This window comes from Spermophilus citellus (assembly GCF_964194105.1).
Source record: "Spermophilus citellus genome assembly, chromosome: 9".
Taxonomy (NCBI): domain Eukaryota; kingdom Metazoa; phylum Chordata; class Mammalia; order Rodentia; family Sciuridae; genus Spermophilus; species Spermophilus citellus.
The window spans coordinates 60,013,293-60,034,491 of record NC_138191.1 but is presented as its reverse complement, the minus strand read 5'-3'; the positions used below and the strand labels follow the sequence as shown (position 1 = coordinate 60,034,491).

The following is a 21,199-nucleotide window of genomic DNA, read 5'->3' as shown; positions in this document are numbered from 1 at the left end:
AGGAGTGAGAAAAAACAATTAAAATTAAGAAGCCAAATAACATGTTAAAAAGATTTTCTAATAGTAACAGTAATACAAATAATAAAAATAACATTCAATAAGTGGTAAAATAACATTTGTCATTTGGAGCATTTAAAACGATATACATGTGCTACCTTATTTAATTCTCATAATAACACAGTAAGGTATTCATCAATATTATTTCCATATACAGGTTAGGAGACTTAAGAATAGAAATCTAAGTAACTTGTTCCAGATGTTAAGTAACTGCTTTGTTAGCTGTCTTCCATTATAGCAGTAGTTTTCTATTTCTTTTGTCTCTTCTTTAATCAAAGATATATATGCATAAATTAAAGATAGTTAAATACTTCTAAAAGTTTGTTACTTTCCCCACATCCTCATTTGCCACTTTCTTGAGGCAACCTCGTAAATCTGTCTCACCTGATGCTTTTAGTATTTACTTCCATTTCTTTGTATATTCCATCATTGCTACCTGGAAGGAACCTCTGAACAGGAAGCAATACTATTTCATGTTAATTGATAGAGATTACTAGACCAATACTAATTGCAGTCTGGTGCTTACATTTCTTACTCTACCCCATGCTACAGCCCAGAAGTGAGGTAGTTCAGAGCAGAGTGAATATGACAACCTGTTCAATCATAAGAAAGTCAATACATTATTCAGCAAACCCTCACAGAGCTACAACAAGAAACCATCTTGAGAGGGTCCTTCTGATAGAGACCAAACCGCTCTGGGGAGCAGAAAACTCAAAGAGTAATCACAATTAGGGGTCTCAGTGGACATGCACCACATTGGCTATGTGGGAGATGGCCATTCAAGATAGCTGTAGGTGGTGAGAAATATAGAATGAGTCTGGTAAGTAGTTTAAGCAGCAGAGATCATGGGTTGGGACAGAGAATGGAAGACACAGAGGTTAATGGTCTCTCCCTCTGTGAGGAAAGAGAAAAGATGTAGGTATCATGGCAAGAATCTAGGTCTGAGAGTGCTGGGACTGTGGGTGGCAAAATGCTTGGTTCTCATGACTCGCCCTCTGGTGAGGAACTTGCTGGCTTGACTTACATGAGGTATCCTGATTGATTGGTGCAGCTTTGACATTTGCCAGGCCACAGTGACCATCTCACCAGGCATTCAGACTAAGGGTCTCTGGCATGAGTGTGCACATGCTCAGAAAGAAGTCTCCAATCCAAACACCTCAGCTAGGAGGAATCTTAATTTAATTCTCTTTTTTTTTTTAAAAAAAAAGCAAGTGCATAATAATTACACATAATAGTGGGATTCATTGTGACATATTCATACATGCATTTAACATAATTTGGTCAGTTTCATTCCCCAGTACCTTCCCTTGCCTTTCCCTCCTCCTTCCCCTGAAACCCCTTTCTCTATCATACCAGTTTCCCTTCTGTTTTCATGAGTTCTCTTTTTTTCCTCTCCTTTTTGCTCTCTAGCTTCTGCATAGGAATAAAAATATATGACCTTTTGACTTTCTAAATTCAGCTTTAACATGAAGCTTTAGGGGAATTTTTAACTGGTATATATTTTTTTCTTTTTTTCACTATTCTACTTTCTATTATTTTTATTTTATTACTTTTTATTTCTTTACTTTTATTATTTTAAATTTTAATTATAATTTAATAGGATTTCCCTCTTTATTCTTCCATTGTCTCATTTTCCCTTTTTAGTTTATTGTGTAATTGTTTGCCACATTTTTTTGTGTAGTTATTGGTGTTATTGTTGATGCCTACTGTTTTTATACATCTGTTTTGTTTTATGTTATGTGTATTACTGTTACTAGTTTTCTTCCTTCTGAGTGGAGCAGGATATCAAGCCTACTGCTTCAAGCAGGTTGGGTGAGTGCTCTGTACAACCTTAGCACAGTTGAGAAGAAAAGCACTTTATTCTAGTCACAACCTAGTCCCACCTAAACTTTGGCAAATACTTCAACTTTGAGAACAGGGGAGATAAATACCCCCAGCTGATGACCCAGTCCCAAGTAGACATATAGTGCTATGGGGGCTCTAAGTTCTTTCCTGGATACTAGATCCCCTGGCCCCAAAGCAGGGGCAGAGAGAAATAACATAACTGTCGTAGACACTGTAACTATGAGGGATCGCACTCTAGGCACTCCTATCCTTGCACACAACACATTATGAGTGCATACATTAAAAAAAGAAAAAAAACTGAAAGATCACAGATAAATAACCTTATGATGCATCTTAAGATCCTAGAAAATCTTAAATCAGTGGAAGGAAAGAGAAAATAAAAATCAGAGCAGAAATTAATGAAATAGAGACAGAAAGAACAATACAACAGATCATTGAATGAAAAAATTGGTTCTTTGATAAACAAGATTGACAACTCTTAGCCAAACGAACCAAAAGAAAGAAAGAAGACCCAAATAAATAAAATTAGAGAAAAAAGAGGGATATTACATCAGATACTACTGAAATCCATACTCTCGTTAAAGACTATTTTAAAAAATCACATTCTGATAAAATGGAAACTATAGAATGGACAAATGTCTAGCAAAATTGAATGTTAAAAACCTAAACAGATCAATTACAAACAATGAGATTGAACTTCCCAACAAAGAAAAGCCCAGGTATGGATAGATTCACTGCTAAAATTCACCAAACTTTTAATGAAGAACTGACACCAGTGTTCCTGAAACTATTCCATGAGACAGAAAGGGAAAGAACTCTTCCAAACTCCTATTATAAAGTAATATTACCCTGCTACCAAAAACTAAAAAGGGCACAACAACAAAAAAGAAAATTGTAGACCAATATTCTTGATGATCATAGATGCAAAAATTCTGAATAAAATACTTGCAAATCAAAGTCAAGAACACATTAAAAAGATCATATACCACGATCAAGTTGATTTGATTCCCAGGATGCAAGGAAAGTTTAACATATACAATTAATGAATATAACACCAGACAAAATCATGAACAAAATCAAATGATCATCTCAATAGAGGCTGAAAAAGCCCTTGATAAAATTCAACATACCTTCATGAGAAAAAAGACATATAAAGAAACTAGTTATAGAAGGATCACATCTCAACATTTTAAAGACTATATATAACAAATGTATAGCAAATATCATACTGAATGGGGAAAAACTGAAAGCATTTCCTCTAAAACAGGAATAAGACAAGAATCCATCTACTGTCATCACTCCTATTGAAATTTTAGCCAGAGCAATAAAGCAAGAGAAAAAAATGAGAAGCATACAGGTAGGAAAGGAAGAAGTCCTTTGCAGATGATATGATTCTATCCTTAGAAGACCTAAAGAGTCAATCAACCAAAAGACTGTTAGAACTGATAAATGAATTCAGCAAAGGAACAGGATACAAAATTAACATTAAAATATTTTTAGCTTTTCCATATACCAATAACAAACTCACTAAGAAAGAAATCAAGAAAACAATTAAAAAAAACAAAATTAGGAATAAACCTAACCAAGAAAGTGAAGACCTCTACAATAACAAATTATGTAAAACTAATGAAAGAAATCAAAGAAGACACTAAAAGATGGGGGGAAAACCTCTTATGTTCATGGATTGAGAATTCTCAGTGTTAAAATGGCTGTACCACCAAAAGCAACTTACTGATTTATTGATATCCCCATCAAAATACCATGATATTTTTCAGAGAACTAAAAAAAAAAAGTCCTAAAAAGTCATAAAAGAACACAAAAAAACCCAAATAACCAAAGCAGAATTGAGCAAAAAGAGCAATGCTGGAGGCACTGGTTCTTTGAAAAGATAAATAAGATTGACAACTCTTAGCCAAACTAACTAAAAGAAAGAAAAAAAAGACCCAAATAAATAAAATTAGAGACAAAAGGGGTACCACAAAACCTGATTTCAAAATATACTACAGAGTCACAGTAACAAAAATAGGATAATACAGATATAAAAACAGACACATAGACCAATGGAATAGAATAGAGAACCCAGAAATAAATTCATGTGTATATATAGTCTTCTGACTCTTGACAAAGGTGCCAAAAACATGTTGGGGAAAAGATAGCCTCTCAAACAAACGGTGTTGGGAAAACAGGTTATCCATCTGTAGAGGACTGAAATAGATTCTTATCTCTCACCTTATATATGTTAAAAAATCAACTCAAAGTGGATCAAAGACCTTAATAAAAGACCTGAAACCTTTGACTTTTTAATCTATTAGGAGAAATACTTCAAGATATTGACACAGGCAATAACTTCCTGAATAGAACTCACGTAACTCAGGAAATAAAAGCAAGAACTGACAAATGAGATTACATCGAATCAAAAGGCTTCTGGCACAGCAAAAGAAACAATATAGTAAAGAGACAATCTACCTAATGAGAGAAAAATTTTGCCAGCTACTAATGGCAGAGAACAGTTATCCAGAATATATAAAGAACTTAAAAGACAAAAGAACAAGTAATCCAATTAAAATGAGCAAACTATCTAAATAGACATTTCTCAAAAGTAGTACAAAAAGGAATACAATAAATACATGAAAAATGTTCAACAACTTTAGTCATCAGGAAAATGCAAATAAAAATTCCCTTCAATAACATCTTACCTCAGTCAGAATGACTGTCATCAATACAAAAACAAACAAAATATAACAAATGCTGGCAAGGTTCTGCAGAAAAACCAGAATAGTATTCAGCCATAAAAAATGAAATTATGTCACTATGTTAAGTGAAATAAAGCAGACACAGAAACATAAGTATCACATGTTTTCTCTTACACGTGAAAACCTTAAAAAAAATCCTGAAAGGAGAAGAAGAACTAGTAGGGGAAAGAGGAGGAGGTGGGGGAGGGTAAAAGAGGGCAGTAGGAAGGATGGATATGATTAAAACATGATCTATGCATATATGGAAATGTCACAGTAAAATCCATTAATCTGTACAATTAATGAGTTAATTTTTATAATAAATAAGAAGGAAAAAGTATCTTTGCCAAGCTTTATTTGTGTGAAAAAAGTATTATTTTTCTAGACAAGTTTATTTTTAAAAAATTATAAAAAAGATCCTTAACTGTAATAATAACTGATGTTTTTCATTAAAATATATAGAATATATATTTTATAGAAGGAAGTACATCTAACCTTGTAATTTTGCTTCAATTCCCTCTTTGTTCAATCCAGATGTAAAACCTGTATAAGTCATGAAAATATATAAAAAATAAAATGAGTTTAATTCATCTTTATAGTCTCAATTTATACTCCACTTAACTAGAAAAGAGCATCTAATTAAATCTTATATAGGAAAAAAGAAAAGAGCTTGTTAAGTTCAAACAAGGCTTAAATATCTATAGAACACAACCACTATTTTGAAATCCTTTCATATCAATTGGCTCTCTTTTGCTTATTATATTATGTAAAAGTGATCAGGAATATTATATTTTAAAAGGAATGATGAGAACAGACTTCTAATGTTTATGAATAATAAATTTCTGTCAAGTGATGAATATTTTCTAGTGGACTTTCATTATAAAATAGATGTGCCTATGAAAAAATGTTTGATAATACTATCACTTTAGAAAACTGCTATATACTGAAGTTGAAACTACACATACTCTATAATAGTAATTTCACTCTTAGGCATGTATGTATATAAGGGTATCAAAGGACATATAACAAAGTTGATAGAGGCATTATTTAAAATTTTTTATATTTATTTCTTAGTTTTAGGTGGACACAATATCTTCACTTTTTATTCTAATGTTGTGTTGAGGATCGAACCCAGCACCCCACGCATGCCAGGCAAGCGCGCTACCACTTGAGCCACATCCGCAGCCTTATATGGCATTATTTAACTAAGAATTTTCTTTTATCAAAAGATTCCTTAAGAAAGTGAAAAGTCAAGCCTGATTGTGAGAAGACATTTAATACATATATTTGGCAAATAACTCATCCAGAGTATGTCAAGAACTCCTCTGTATTAATCATAAATATACAAACAATTGAAGTAAAAATGGATGAAAGACTTGAAAGGACATTTCACAAAATAGCATATCTAAATGCCCAATAAGCATATGAAAAGATCCTCATGCTAATATTTGTCTTAGAAATACAAAATAAAATCACAAAGAAACCACTACACACACACACACACACACACACACACACACACACACACACACACAAAAGAATGGCTGAAATAAAACCAATCATTGACAAGAACGTAAACCAGGATGTAAAGCAACTAGAATTCGGCAACTAGATTTTTTTTTTTTTTTTTTTTTTTGGTAGTGCTAGGGATTCAACCCAGGGCCTCCAGGGCCTTCTGCATGCTAGACAACTGCTCTACCACTGAAGTACCCATCCAGGTTCTTTTCAGGTGGATGGGATATCACTATGTTGCCCCAGCTGGCCCTGAACTTGTGCAAGGCTCAAGTGATACTCATACATTAGCCTCTCATGTAGCTGGAACTACAGATCGCTTTACCTTGCTAGACTTAGAATTCTTACACATTGTTGCTGAAAGTGTAAATTAACTGCTTTGGAAAATTACTGTATTTGAGGGTATCTACTAAAGCTAAACATGGTTAATAAGTCTACCTGATTTACTCCCAAGTATATACTTGAGAAAAATGAATGTCTTATCCATCAAAAGACATGTAGAAGAATATTCATAGTAGTTTTATTCATTATAGTAAAAAATTGAAAATGACCCACATGTCCTTCGTAAAGAAAATGGATGCTTAAATTGTGGTATATTCATACAACTGGATATTTAATAACAAAGTACAAATTACTACTAAAATCCAATAATATGAATAAATTTCATAAACAATATGTTGAACAAAAGAAACTAGAGATAAAAAGAGTAAATACCATACATATGTATACACACATATGCCTACATTGATATGAAGTTCAAGAATAGACAAAACTAACTAACCTATGGTGAAAGAACTGTATTTACTTCTGGGTGTGTAGATACTAACCAAATCAGCATGAGGGAACCTCTGGGAAATTCTTTGTATCTTGATCTGGGCAGTGGTTTTGTGTGTGTGTGTGTGTGTGTGTGTGTGTGTACATGTAAAATTTCACTGACATTGATATTAAAGATTTGTACATATTATTGTATATTAGTAATAACTCAATATAAAAAGGAACTGCAATATATGTATGTAAATTAAAAAAATAACTACAAAAATAAAGTGATCATGAGAAGGAAAAAAATGCAAATTAAAGCATATCATTATTCACACATAACATTTTAAAAAATATACAACTATACACCCTTAAGGTAAGGCTGAAGAAATAGAAGGAATATGGCATTCTCAAACGCTGCTATAGCTATGAAAATTGAAAACCAATCACAAATTCAGAATAAGAAAATAGCTAAACACTAAGTACAGAAAAAAAAACTGTAACTTATTTTAAATTACTTTAGGCATTTTTGCTATTTCTACTAGAATTGAATTTTTTTCTACTATATCTGTTTTTAAAGGCATTGATTTCAAAGCTTATTAAAAGACTAGAAGTAAAACAGATAAAAGTTTTCTCACTTTTTTCTACTTTTGCTTCTAAACATATTTATGATGCTGTTACCTTTTATTACCTTTTAGTTTCTGGAGTCTATTCAGTAACTTATTAGTCTAAACAGAGTCACAGCAGGATTTTAAAAAGTACTACTTTTCTAGGTCAAAGTGACAAACCATAATGAGATGGGTTTTTCAAGGCTCTGATATAAAGTAAAGTTGATCGTATCCATTCCAAAGCAATATTCACATCTGTGATGGTATGCAATACTATCTCTGCATTTAAATGTTCAATAAGATGTCTGTGCAAACTAATGGGGGAAAAAAACACCTCTGTATTACTAATATTTATTTCAGTACTATAACTCTTACTTTTTAAACTTTAATAATATATAATATACTCATTGCTATATTAATAATTCATGAAAGACAATTTAATTTCAAAAACTGTAAGAAAACCTTAAGTCAGTTCAACTCTTAAAAATTTTTACATTTCTCTTTACTTCATTGGTCTAGAAGGCAAACTATTACTTAAGAAAGTGTATATGTGTGGTGGTGGGGGGAGAAAATATTCTATTTTCCCCAAGAAAAAATATATCAAATACTCTACTAAAAAGTCCCAGATTATCTCTCTTATTATTATTATAAATTAAAATTTTAAAGATATAAAAATATTTCCACTTACTACAAATTAGTAATTATAAATATATATAATTTAGTATGTAAATTATAACGATAATTAGTAAGAACTTACTACAAGGTAGGCCTTTTATAACAAGGATACATGTTACCATGTGCTAATAAACATCACTGAGTAAAATTATTCTATTATCTTTTTTTAAAAAAAACTATTAAATTTCTTAAAATAACACAAACATTCTAATTAAATTATTAAAAATTTTCTGAAAATAGCCTTAAAACTAAAAATTTCCTTTTAATATTTTAAAAGAAAATACTTGTATTAGTATTATTATCTTTTTTGGAATTTTTCTGTATTACCTGCTTTCTACAGTGTCACTACAAGCTAACATTTGAATGTACTTCTCTCTTGTATTTAACCGAGTCATAATAACTGCTGTAGCTGTAGAGTCAAACTAGAAATAAACAAACATCACATAGGTAAATTCAGTAAAGAAGGACATATTGTGGCAACAGTCCTTTTATTTTCTCTCTCTCTCTCTCTCTCTCTTTTGTAGTTGTAGATAGACAAGAATGCTTTTATTTCTTTATGCAGTGCTGAGGATCAAACCCAGTGCTGCACCCATGTTAGGCAAGCACTCTACCACTGAGCCAAAGCCTCAGACCTGCACCAGTCCTTTTAATACTTCAAGACTTTAAATTTTATATTAAAGAGTTTCTTACCCCTTTGTCTTAAATAACAAGCCAAAAGGCCTAAAAAATGCTTCTGAATTTAAATGTTAAATTTAATTTTAAAACCTTCCAAGAGTATGAATGTAAATGCCACTTTAGTTTCAATGTAACAAAATTTTGGCAATGTTAAAATCAAAGCAAACTTCAGTAACTAGGTAAAAGTTTTTTTTTTGTTTTGTTTTTTGTGGTGGGGTACCAATGATTAAACTCAGGGGCACTCAACCACTGAGCCATATTCCCCGTCCTATTTTGTACTTTATTTAGAGACAGAGTCTCACTGAGTTGCTTAGCACCTTGCTTTTGCTGAGGCTGGATCCTCCTGCCTCAGCCTCCCGAGCTGCTGGGTTTACAGGTGTGCGCCACCGTGCCCAGCTAGGTAAAAGTTTTGAGATTTGATGTAGTTTACACATAATCTAATTTATCCTACATAATTATAAATATGTATAACTTAATATTTTGACATTCTTTGAAAAGATATTTTTCCTGAATGTTGCCTTAGTAACCTATATGAATGACTTCTTCAATCAAGTATTTGTCAGAATAGGGTAAGTTCTGAAATGTATATAAGCTGACTTTTAATTGTTACAATGCCTGGGGACACTACTGGAATTTAGTGTTAGAACCCAGGAATGTTCTATAATGCACATGACAACCCTATACAATGAAAAGCTTACTCATCCCAAATGCTAAAAACATCCCTAGATTCAGAATAAAACAAAACAGAACCCCCAAAAATCAAAACCAAAAATCTTCAACAGTATATTCATTCATAATTCCATCCCTTCATTAACCAATGGAAATTGAGAGACTGTGGGAGTTTGAGGAGAGGTCTGATATATCCCAATTAGTGAGGGTTGTTTTAATTCTATTCCTTCATCAAAGTAGATTTTCTGAGTTACATAACTTTCAACTTTAATTATGAAAAGCTACTAAAAAAATACACAAAACAGTTTTTATTTTGCCATGTCTCTAATACAAGTTATGAAAAGTAAAATTACTGTTACTTACTTGAGGACGACCAGCTCTACCGATCATTTGTAGAATATCTGTTTCACTGTATTCTTCAAACATCCCTCCAGTATAATGCATTGTAGATTTTATAACTACTAGGTGAGCAGGCAAGTTTACTCCCATAGCTAAAGTACTGGTAGTAACTGCATCAGATTAAGGATTATTAATCTCAAGCCTTACAATTTTTTTCACTCCAGGAAGACATTTTCTTATAAAAGACATCACTATAAATGCAATAAGACTCATTCACAAAAAAATTTCAAAGAGGAAGAAAATAATAAAATTTTAATCTAAACTAATAACACATGCTAAAACCAAAAAATTATTAAGCTTTTACTTCTCAAATTGTACTTCATTCAATAACATGATAAAAAACTAAAAACATTGCTAAGAATTTACCACAGCATGCACAAACATAGGTAGTTACATAATTTTAGCTTCTTAAAAGAAAATCAGAAACAAATCATAATATTTAAGATTTTACCTTTTTCTCTTAAAAATAATTTTTCAAAATAATTTATAATATGGGTAAGAAACACATTCTACTTACAAAGAACTGGTAGATCTCCAGTAGTAAAAGCTCTTTCAACTACTTTTCTATCTGACAGCTCCATGCCAGCATGATGATAAGCAACACCATGTATTAGGATATCTATAATAAAAATATGACACCTGTCAGTTACTGTTAATATTTCATCAATTGACTCATTTTATCTATATTTGAAAATGTTATTCAAAAATTATCTCTAAACCTACCTCTCAGTTTTGAATCTCTTGTGGAATATGCATACTTCTGTAACCTATTTTAAAATATCATAAAATTATTGAGTTATTCCTATTAACATCAGAAAATTCTAAAAGTTTCTTAATTATTTTGAAACTTACAAATATAAAAGAGTTTTCATAATATTATCTGAAAACTATCTTTAAACAGAATAGACTACATAACATTCATATTTAGAAGTCCCTAACTTATTAGCTAAAACACTACAGTTCCCTTTCAAACCCACAGGGGGGGAAACATTATAAATATTATGTTCATGGGTCAGAATATGAAAGTCTATATTCATAATTTGCCTAAAATATATTTGTAAAAAATAACAAGTTTTAAAATTCTGCTATATTACCAATAAGTAAACCAAAAAGACTGAAATAAAAAAAATTGTTTTTTATTGTGCTCTGAGATATGTCATGTAAAGAAAACCAAGAAAACATTAAAACAGAAGTTAATAAAGTTTCTTAATAATTTAAAAAGCAATTCTTGTACTTTCAAAGATTCTGGAGGTTGGTAGGCTTGATTCTTGAACATGTCTAAGATCCCCCAAACTGGTGTTTTTCCACTTCCTTGTTGCAGACATGAAAGTAAGAAACATTATTTTATAATACTTGTGATTTTTTCAAAAGAATTCACAATGGAATGAAGAGAAGTCAAGTGGAAAGGGCAATATACTATTAAACCTAAACTATTTTTTCTATAATACACAGGTATTACAGAAATGTTGCTTAATTTAATTATCAGAGTAAAATGATAAGAAAATTGATTCCCATATGTTGAAACTTAATTAAGAAATTGAAGCTGATAGGCTGAGGATTTAGATTGGTGGTAGTGCATTTGCCTAGCATAAAGTGAGGCCCTGGGTTTGATTCACAGCACCAATAGGGAAAAAAAAAAAACAAGAAGAAGAAAGAAAAAGAAGGAAGGAAGGAATAAATTGAATCTAGGAAGTTATATGCCTAATTTCTAACAACTAGAAAAAGTGGTACTGTTATTCAAATCTGCGTTTCTACCTTCATGCTAGTTCTAATACCAGTATTTTATTGACAAAAAAACCCCACAAGAATTTAAAAAGAGATAAAGAAAGAAAAAAAATGAGGGACAAAGAATGAAGAAAAACAAGAGTTGAAAGAGAAATTTTCCTTGAGTAGCTAGGCAAAAGTGGGAAATGATAAAGGAATTTAGATACTGCATATGCTTCTGTTTAAGAAAATGATTACCTGAAACAAAATTAATAATCTGTGCAGGGATTAGGGAAAAATAGAAAGGATGGAATGTAGTGGCAAAGGGACAGACTGGTAATTTGGAAGCTGATCTGACCCAAAAGCCAAAATTAATAATAAGAAGCTTGGGGCTGGGGATGTGGCTCAAGCGGTAGCATGCTCGCCTGGCATGCGTGCAGCCCGGGTTCGATCCTCAGCACCACATACAAACAAAGATGTTGTTCCGCCAAAAACTAAAAAATAAATATTAAAAACTTCTCTCTCTTTCTCTAAAAAATAAAATAAAATAATAATAAGAAGCTAATATTCATTAAGTAGTAATCAAGTGCTAGTACTCCACTAAGACCTGCCAAGATTCAGGGGTAAATAAGATGAACATAAAGTCCCCCTTTCCTTAAGAAGGTTATAATCTAAGTTAAACAAATGTTTTAATAACAATTGAATAAAAGGATATTTATTACAATTATAATAAGTGCTATGAAAAAAGTACAGGGTACTTATAAAAGTGAATAAAGGGAAATTGAAGATTATAGAAAACTGATATTAATGATATGACCTAAAGAATAAGCAGGAGTTAGGTAAAACAATACCAAGAAAAGAAAACATGATGCCTGACAGCCCTGGCTATAGCAGTTTAATATATTCACAGAATAGAGAGTCTTATATGGCTTGATATGAGTATAGAAAAAAACATGGTCAAGATGAGTCTGAAAAATAGTTAGGCATCACATTATATAGAGTACTGCAAACCATATTAAGAATTTAGGATTTTATATTAATAACAAGACAGAGCTATTATAAAGATTTTTGATGGGAAACTGATATGATATGGAGTTTTAAGCTCCATATCATGCATCTTTTGAGAATCATATCTGGTAGTTATAACTGCAGAAACAAATTAGCTTTGCTGGTTTGCAGACAGATTTGGCATAGTACTCATCACTTTGGGTAGAAAGAGATGTTCTTTCCAAACAGATGAATGTATGTAACACTGTAAAATGTTGATTTCTACAATTGTTTAACCAGTTTTTTTTGTACAGTATTAATGACCTAAGTTATTTTGCTATCCCATTTTTCTAAATCAAATGAAATTATCAAAGAGGATTCTACCAGTAGATATTTTACTTATGTATATATGCTGTCCAAATAAAAATAATAAATGATAAAGATTCGGGGGAAAAGAATGAGCCTCAGGCAGACCCCTCTACAATGTCAAAATTTAAGAATTGGGTAGTATTATGGTTTAGATATAAGATGTCCCCCCAAAGATCCTATGTTAACGCAGGAATGTTAAGAGGTAAAGTGATTGAATTGACTGAGAATTGAATTGATTGAGAATCAGTGGCCTGTAAAGCAGGAAGAAAACTGGTAGAAGATGATCATGGAAGAGCAGAATCCAGTGTGTTAAAATAAGGTAGACGTGATCAAATATGTTAGAGATTCATGAGAAATTACTTGGCAAGGTTTTTAGTGAAAGATAACAAAAGATACTGGATTCAAAGCCACTCCTCTGCTGTGGGTGGTGCTACCTCCAGTCTGGACCTCTACTCTGTTCCCTGCATCTCTGAACAGTGGAAGGGGCCTGAATTAGGGCTATGCCGTTGGAACCAGAGAATATGAAGTAAATAAGACAGATTTGACATGAATATGAGGGTGCCATGGAGGTGACTGCCAGGTTCTTAGCTCAAATGCCCTGTAGAATGGGAAATAAAGGAGGAGCAGGTTTGCAGAGTGTGTCCCCCCACCAAATTCGTACAATGAAGCTCTAACCCCCAATGTGACTCTATTTGGACACATGGTGTTTAAGGAGATAAGTACAATAAAATGAGGTTATAAGGCTGGGGCCCTGATCTGGTAGGGCTGGTGCCTTTATAAGAAGAGAGAGAGACACCAGAGATCTCTTTTTCTCTCTCCACGCTCTCACACAGAGAAGAGGCCATGTAAGGATGCAGAAAGAAGCCAGCTATCTACAATCAGGAAGAGAGGCCCCACCGGAAACCAACCCTGCTGGCACCTTAATCTTGGACTTGTAGCCTCCAGAACTGTGAGAAAATAAATTTCTGTTGTTTAAACAAAAAAAAAAAAAAAAAAAAAAAAAAAAAAAAAAAAAAACAAAAACAAAAACAAAGTGGATGAAAAAATGAAGACAGCAATATGGATAACTTTATCTTTCAAGAAATTCAGTTATGAAAGAAAGATACAATCACATCTACACTAAAGAGTTGTTATCTCAATCCTCAAAATTACTATTATTCTTATGATACAGATGAGAAACCTGAGGCTTTGTCAAGTAACTTGATCAAGGTAAGGGATAAACCCACTTTTCTCATTTCATCTAAGTGATCCTAAAAGTCCTTCTACTTCGAAGGAAAAAAAAACAAAAAAATTTACCTTTGTTTCTGTTCCATAGTCATAATAAATTTAGCATCTTTCACAAGAACAGAAGCAGCCTGTTGCACACCTTTCCTAGTTGCACAAAACTGAAAATACATCAATAATTTCTATATTAATCATGTTAAAAGTGAACATCACACTAAAAGATAATCGACCAACAATCCATACCACAAGTGTGGGCTTCTGATCAGAGTATGTTTGTATAACACTGGCAATTTTGTAGTTGAGGGTTAAATCAAACTTAAATTCAGTTTGGTTACTACTGCAGGGAAATCCCAGGACCACTTTCCGAAGTTTCACAGGTCTATGGCTTTCATCCATTTTCAGACATACAGCAGGTCTTTCACCATCTGAAATCCATTCTGCAATCTTGAAAAAACAAAAAAATGTACATTAAGCATTTTTTTCTAGTCAATTTTTATGGCCTAAAACCCCCAATTTTAGATTACTTTAAAGTCAAGGTATAAAAGTACTGAATCAGATAGTCTTTTTCAGTATTACATATTCCATTGATATTACTCTATTGATAAACTGGTAAATGCTATTGGTAAATATTGCTAATAGCAGTATTTCTGGTTTTTTTTTTTTTTTTGGTGGGGGGGGGGGTAACCAGGGATTGAACTCAGAGGCACTCAACTACTGAGTCATGTCCCAAGCCCTATTTTGTATTTTATTTAGAGACAGGGTCTTACAGAGTTGCTTAACTCCTTGATTTTGCTGAGGCTGGCATTGAACTCTGGATACTCCTGCCTCAGCCTCTGGAGCCACTGGGATTATAGGCATGCACCACTGCGCCTGGCAGGTAATTTTCTAATTAGTTATTTTATTTTCCTTCATGAGAGTCTAAAGTAAAATTAAAATTGCTTTGGCAAGAGTTGATAATTTTTAATCAAAACATAAACACTTGAGAGAAGGCAGAGCCAAAAGCATATTTCATGTTTAATGCAAGAATCAGTAGTTAGTTTACAGAGCTGTGTCAAGCTATCCTTATCTTTGCTTAATCTGGTTAGTAATCAGGCTCCATGCCCTGCTATGAAATTGACCACTGCTTTGACAGGAGAAAGTTTCTTGTTGCACAGGAAGGAATACTGAAATATTTTCAAGGTTATCATGAGTAGGAATAAGATCACACAAGAATTTACATTCTGAGAGGAGCAGAGGATCAAGGATAAAGACTTTAACATATGGGGAAATTGAGGAAGAGGACCAGAAGAAAGGGACAGAGAAATAGCAATCAGAATTGGTAACTACCACAAAATAGAAGAAAGTTTTAAGAATTGGAGGGTATTTATATTTATATAATTATTGCTTACAAATCAATAAGTAAAAGTTTCCCAGTGTGAAAAAAGGATAAAGGGCATGACCTGGCAAGTAACAAAAAACAAAAGTTTAAAAGTTGTTGATAAATATATTTTAAATATTTACTACAGTAAAAATCAAAGAAAAAAAATTTAAAATAAGATATATTAAATAATAAATTTGAGAAATATTTAATATTCAAAATTAAATAAAAATAACAATTTTATTATTATATTACACACTGTTAGGATATAGGAAAATGACAGCTGGCAGGATTCAGAGAAATGGCAGCTAAAATAAATGAATGTAACATGGAAGGCAGTGTATCCTTAAAAGTTCTGCATCCTTTGACTCAATTATTTAACTCTAGAATTCATCCTAAAAATAATTATGGATGTTTTCAAATTGCAGGATTGTTTATAATAGAAAAATGGAAATAATTTAATCTTCCATTATTATGATGTTAGATAAATAAATTATACCCCCAACACAAAACAGTAGTAAAGACTAATAACATGGAAATATTTGTAGGTAAAATGAAAATGTAGATCAAAAAACTATAATATTATAATTTCATGTTACTATAGTCTGAATATGGTTAGTGTGTCTCAAAATTTCCTTTGTTGGAATGCCTGTTCCCCGGTGTAGTAATAGTACTGAGGTGATGGAATCTTTTAAGAGGTGGGACCTAGTAAAAGGTGGTTAGGTTACTGGGGACAATGTTCTTGGAAGGAATTAATGCTGATCTCCCAAAGTAAGCAAGTTCTCATGAGAGTGCGTTGTTAAAAAAAAGAGTGAGTCTGACTCTAGAATCTCTCTGGATTGCATGGGATCTTTCCCTGTCAGGCATACTCCTGCCATGATACTGTCCACCATGTTATGAGGTAGCCAGTAGGGCCCTCACCAAGATGAACAGATGAGGTCACCCAATCTTGGACTTTCAGACTCCAAAACTGTAAACTAAATAAACCTCCTTAAAAAAACATATTACCAAGCCTCAAGTATTTTGTTATAACAATGGAAAACAGACTGATGCACATGTAAACATTTGAAAGGACAAAGTCTGGGTATTAGTTTTATTGTTTTTATAAACTTTAAATTTTTATATATTATTCTTGAATATGAACAAAACAAGTTTTCATTTCATGAATAAGAAAATTATTAACTGTGTAAATTTAAGGATAAAGACAAAATTTTCCATTGGAAGAGCAAATACAGGAGGTATTTTTTCTAAGAAGTGTTGGAGAAAAAAAGCTACATTATAGTAGGCTGACAAGTAAACAGGAGTAAAAAAGTAGAGTGAAACTGTATCACTTCTCAAGAAGTTTACCTAAAAATGAAAGAAAAAGGCTGGACACAGTGGTACACACCTGTAATCCCAGCCATTCAGGGGGCTGAAGTAATAGAACTACAAATTCAAGGACAGCCTCAGCAACCTATGGAGATCCTGTCTCAAATAATAAATTTTAAAAGGATACACAAATTTCAGCATGTCAAAATGTAGTTCAGTGGTAGAGCCCCGGGAGTTCAAGCTCTAGTACCCCTCCATACACAAATTAAGTTGTATATTCATTATATGAAGTATAATATTCCATGTAACTATTTCTTTCCATGTCCTTCTACCATTAACCATGAGATTCTCCTCAAGGACAAGTTCCATATGTTCTCACTTTTGCATCAATCATTTTGGCTTACTGCAATGCTAGGCATATAGAATTGGGGGAGAGTGATAATCATCTCAGCAATTATTTTTATGTCTACTATACTTTTCTATACAATTAGAGACAGCTGGCTATAATGACCATGTTATTAGTCAAGTTATGACAGGTGGATGAAATCCATAAAATTAAGACTTTTAGATACTAGCTAAAAACAGCCATCTATTAAAAATATTAAACTTGAATGACCAAATTTTTATATCTGAGAAAACTAACCATAAATTTCTACAACATACTTTATCAAGTGACTGGTAAAAAAAACAAAAACCCTCACTGTTCTCTAAGATCAAAATAACTAAACATTTCACCAGTCATAAAACAAAAACCCTGATGGTATATTGAAATTCTAACTTACATCCTCAGCATTTGGAATTGTTGCAGACACAGCTACAAATCTCATTGGGATAAAAGTGCTAGTATTTTCTAAAGGCTGAGATAAAGACTGTACAGTTTTCATTCTGCTGACTACAACTTCAAGAGTTGGACCACGATATTCATCTTTTACAATATGTACCTATACAAGAAATCAAGAAAGAATCATTAGCTGTAGGACTACAATCTATTTAAAAAATTAAAATGTACGATGAAATTAACATTTTTCTCTGAGAAAATGGGCACTTTCCAGCAATTTCCCCTAGTAGCAATTAAACAAACATTGAAGTTGTTTTCTTTCTAAACATCTTTTTATGCTATCTCTGAAAGTGAATAATGTGTTCACTACCTCATCAATGAGAAATAGTCGCACCAGCTGAACCAAAGAGTTGTCTCTCCATTTCCTAGTCAAGCTATCCCATTTCTCCTACAGAAAAAGTGCAAGTAGTTTAATGTGATAAGGAATTATAATAAGTACTGTTTAGGACATCAACAAAAATTTTACCATGACATAATACAAATGACAGGTAAAGGTTTGATTGATACATTAAAAGTATTCTGAAAAAGATTTAAAGATTAAAAATTTGAATTTTGATAGTTTGGTCAGTGTTTTAAAACTAGGCCTTCAATTCTTTTATTAAATTTAACCACACAACATTTAAATTCCCTGTCTGATTACATACTTTTAAACTCTACCAAGGTACTCCCTCTATAATACATAATACTTGGGCAAAAAAATAAGAGGAATAAATATGATTATAAATTATCAACAATAACAAATTGGATATTCTTTGTCCATTTTTCCTATTGGCCATTTGTCTTTTACTTATGTTTTTGTAGGTAATTTTTTTTTTGTACCTTGAATACTATTACTTTTTTACTTTGCAAATATATGCTTCTACTTTGTATTTTCTTTGAACTTCTTCTGAAAAGAAACAGATTTTTTCTAATAAACCAAGGAAATAATAAAGGATAAATAATACCTACTGGAGTTGTCATAATAATATGGGCATGCTGAATCTCAAATAGGTCATCTATAACTGTATCTCCAGTGAGTTCTTTACAATTCAATCCAATTGGTCCAAATTTTTCTTTCCAGTCATCAAAACGCTGACTACATAGGGCTTTTATTGGTGCCACTATAATGATACATTTTTTTAATATAAATGCAATTTTAAAATTATTTTCACAAATTTTAGTTAAGAAAATTAGGACAAAAGTATACATCTAGGTACTAATATTGACAAATTAAAAGTTAGTAATTTAGGCATATCATTTAGAGATAAAAAGGTAATCACCAAAAAGAACTAAAGATAAATAGAAATAATTACTCAGGAACTTATAGCTAAGAGCGGAGAGAGAGGTGGGGGCGGGGCTGAGTGCAGAACATTAGTGCTTTTCATTATAAGGCTTTTTGTAATATTTGGGTTTTTAAACCATGTATATATACTACTTTGAGGAAATTTTAAAAAATACACACCCAGAACAGGAGAGCAGAGGTGTCTATGTAAATTTCTAGAATTATAAATGTTTATTTTGTTCATTTTAACTGACCTTTAAAAAACAAGCATGTGAAGTTAAAATTCTCAATTAAAATATTACTTTTTATTTATAACTCTGAGAAAATGTGTTTTGAGTTTAATGGAACAGACAAAACCAATTGTAATATATCCATTAAAAATATATGAGGACTGGATGTATAGGTCAATGGTAGTGTTTGTTTAGGAGTACAAGACTTCAGGTTCAATACCCAGCACCACCAAAAAAAAAAAAAAAAAAAAAAAAAAAAAAACCAAACAAACAAACAAACAAACAAACAAAAAAAAACAGAAGGAGAATTTATTAGAGCTGGGAGCATAGCTCAGTGATAGAATGCTTGCCTGGCATACATAAAGCCCTGGGTTTGACCGCCAGCAACACAAATAAATAAATAAAATCAGTTTCTTTAAAAATGTATGGGAAACCAAATAATAATGCCTATGACTGAGCTGAATTTACTTCATTTTTGCTTTACTGAGCTTTTATTATAATTAATCACTATTCTTACAATATATACTTACTGTAAACAATTTTAATGTTTAACCATGGCAATGGTACTTCCATTAACAATCTTGTTATAGCTAGTTCGAACATTACAGTTTTTCCAGAACCAGTTGGAGCACAAATTACAAAATTTCTATCTGTATAAAGAAGCTAAAAAATAAAATTTTATCAATTACGTAACATCAAATTTTTCACACACATCCTCAACTTGTTAGAAAATATGTCTTAGGAAGACTCTAAGGAATAATAATACAAAATAATAACACAAACATTCAATTATTAAAACTGTAACCTTGCTCCAGAACCTCCACCATCAAAAAATAATACTATTAATATTTAATCTCTTTTATTTGTCAAAGTGATGTGCTAGACATAGAAGAAAATCATTCCTTTATCTTCTAGAGAAATTCTCATAAATCTAACAAATACAAATTAATCTACCTGTGAGAATTGTATATATGTATCTAACAAACATTTTCTGAGCTTCTATAATGTACTAGTCACTGAATATGGCACTGGGAACCAAAATGTGATCTAGTCTCTCTCCTTAGAGAGCATATAATCTGGTGAGAAGAGGAAGATAAGTAAATAATTATAAGATACTTACATCATCAAAGGCTTTGGACTGTATATAGTTGAAATACGGGAATTCTTTGAAAATACTTCTAAATTTTGCTGCTTTGAATAACATTAAGGAGTCAAATATTTCAGAAATTTAAAAACAGGTTACATCTGATTTGATTTTAAACTTCAATTAAACTGATATTGACTCCGACAGCATTTAATAATGAGGCTTTCACATTTCTATTTTCTTAAGAAAGAAATTAACAATTTTTATTAGAGTCTCCACTCCCACTCTGTTTTACAAAGAACTTATGAAGTCCCTATAGGGAAATAAGAGATTACATAAGGCTTATAACTTGAAAGTTAAATATGATGGAAGAGATGCAAATATACAGAGATTAAGTCTATCAAAACTTTGCTTCTAGTTTATCTTTTCCACAGTACACTTTGACGAGGCTACTTTATTTTTACTTCTTTAATATTTCAAATTTCACTAATTATTGATTGTTGATTGTGCTTCATTAGATAATGTCTTATTTCTGGTCACCTAACCCTGAAATGAAACCCTTTGTTTCTGATAATTATAACTGAATTATCAGCATACTGGCTCCTCAGGAAGAATTTAAATAATTCTTTAAATCATCCCCTGAAAAAGTTTTTTTCTTTTTGGTACTAGGGATTGAACTCAGGGTCACTTGAAACTGAACTACATCCTCATCCCTATTTTTGTATTTTATTTAGAGACAGGGTCTCACTGAGTTGCTTAGCTCCTCACTTTTGCTGAGGCTGGCTTTGAACTCATGATCCTCCTGCCTCAGCCTCCTAAATTGCTGGGATTACAGGCATGTGCCACTGCGCCCAGCCCATGAAAACGTTTTTAAAATTAATAGATTAAAGAATAAACATCTCTCCAAGG

At 32.0% G+C, this 21,199-nt stretch overlaps 1 protein-coding gene across 2 annotated transcripts in view; it reads right to left on the bottom strand.

Annotated features, from left to right (window-relative positions):
- HFM1 (helicase for meiosis 1) overlaps nucleotides 1-21,199 on the bottom strand; it is a gene marked incomplete at its 3' end in the record, with an annotated part of 94,267 nt that overhangs the window by 52,405 nt on the left and 20,663 nt on the right. For both annotated transcript variants that reach the window (XM_081307664.1, XM_081307665.1), the window contains exons 6-18: nucleotides 20,327-20,397; nucleotides 19,737-19,869; nucleotides 18,664-18,815; nucleotides 18,026-18,103; nucleotides 17,660-17,818; nucleotides 14,456-14,656; nucleotides 14,285-14,373; nucleotides 10,652-10,695; nucleotides 10,446-10,547; nucleotides 9,893-10,038; nucleotides 8,513-8,607; nucleotides 7,691-7,824; nucleotides 5,130-5,177 (exon numbers count right to left, since the gene is read on the bottom strand). In XM_081307664.1, coding sequence (XP_081163790.1) covers nucleotides 5,130-5,177; nucleotides 7,691-7,824; nucleotides 8,513-8,607; nucleotides 9,893-10,038; nucleotides 10,446-10,547; nucleotides 10,652-10,695; nucleotides 14,285-14,373; nucleotides 14,456-14,656; nucleotides 17,660-17,818; nucleotides 18,026-18,103; nucleotides 18,664-18,815; nucleotides 19,737-19,869; nucleotides 20,327-20,397 — 1,452 coding nt within the window. The remainder of the gene's footprint in view (nucleotides 1-5,129; nucleotides 5,178-7,690; nucleotides 7,825-8,512; nucleotides 8,608-9,892; nucleotides 10,039-10,445; nucleotides 10,548-10,651; nucleotides 10,696-14,284; nucleotides 14,374-14,455; nucleotides 14,657-17,659; nucleotides 17,819-18,025; nucleotides 18,104-18,663; nucleotides 18,816-19,736; nucleotides 19,870-20,326; nucleotides 20,398-21,199) is intronic.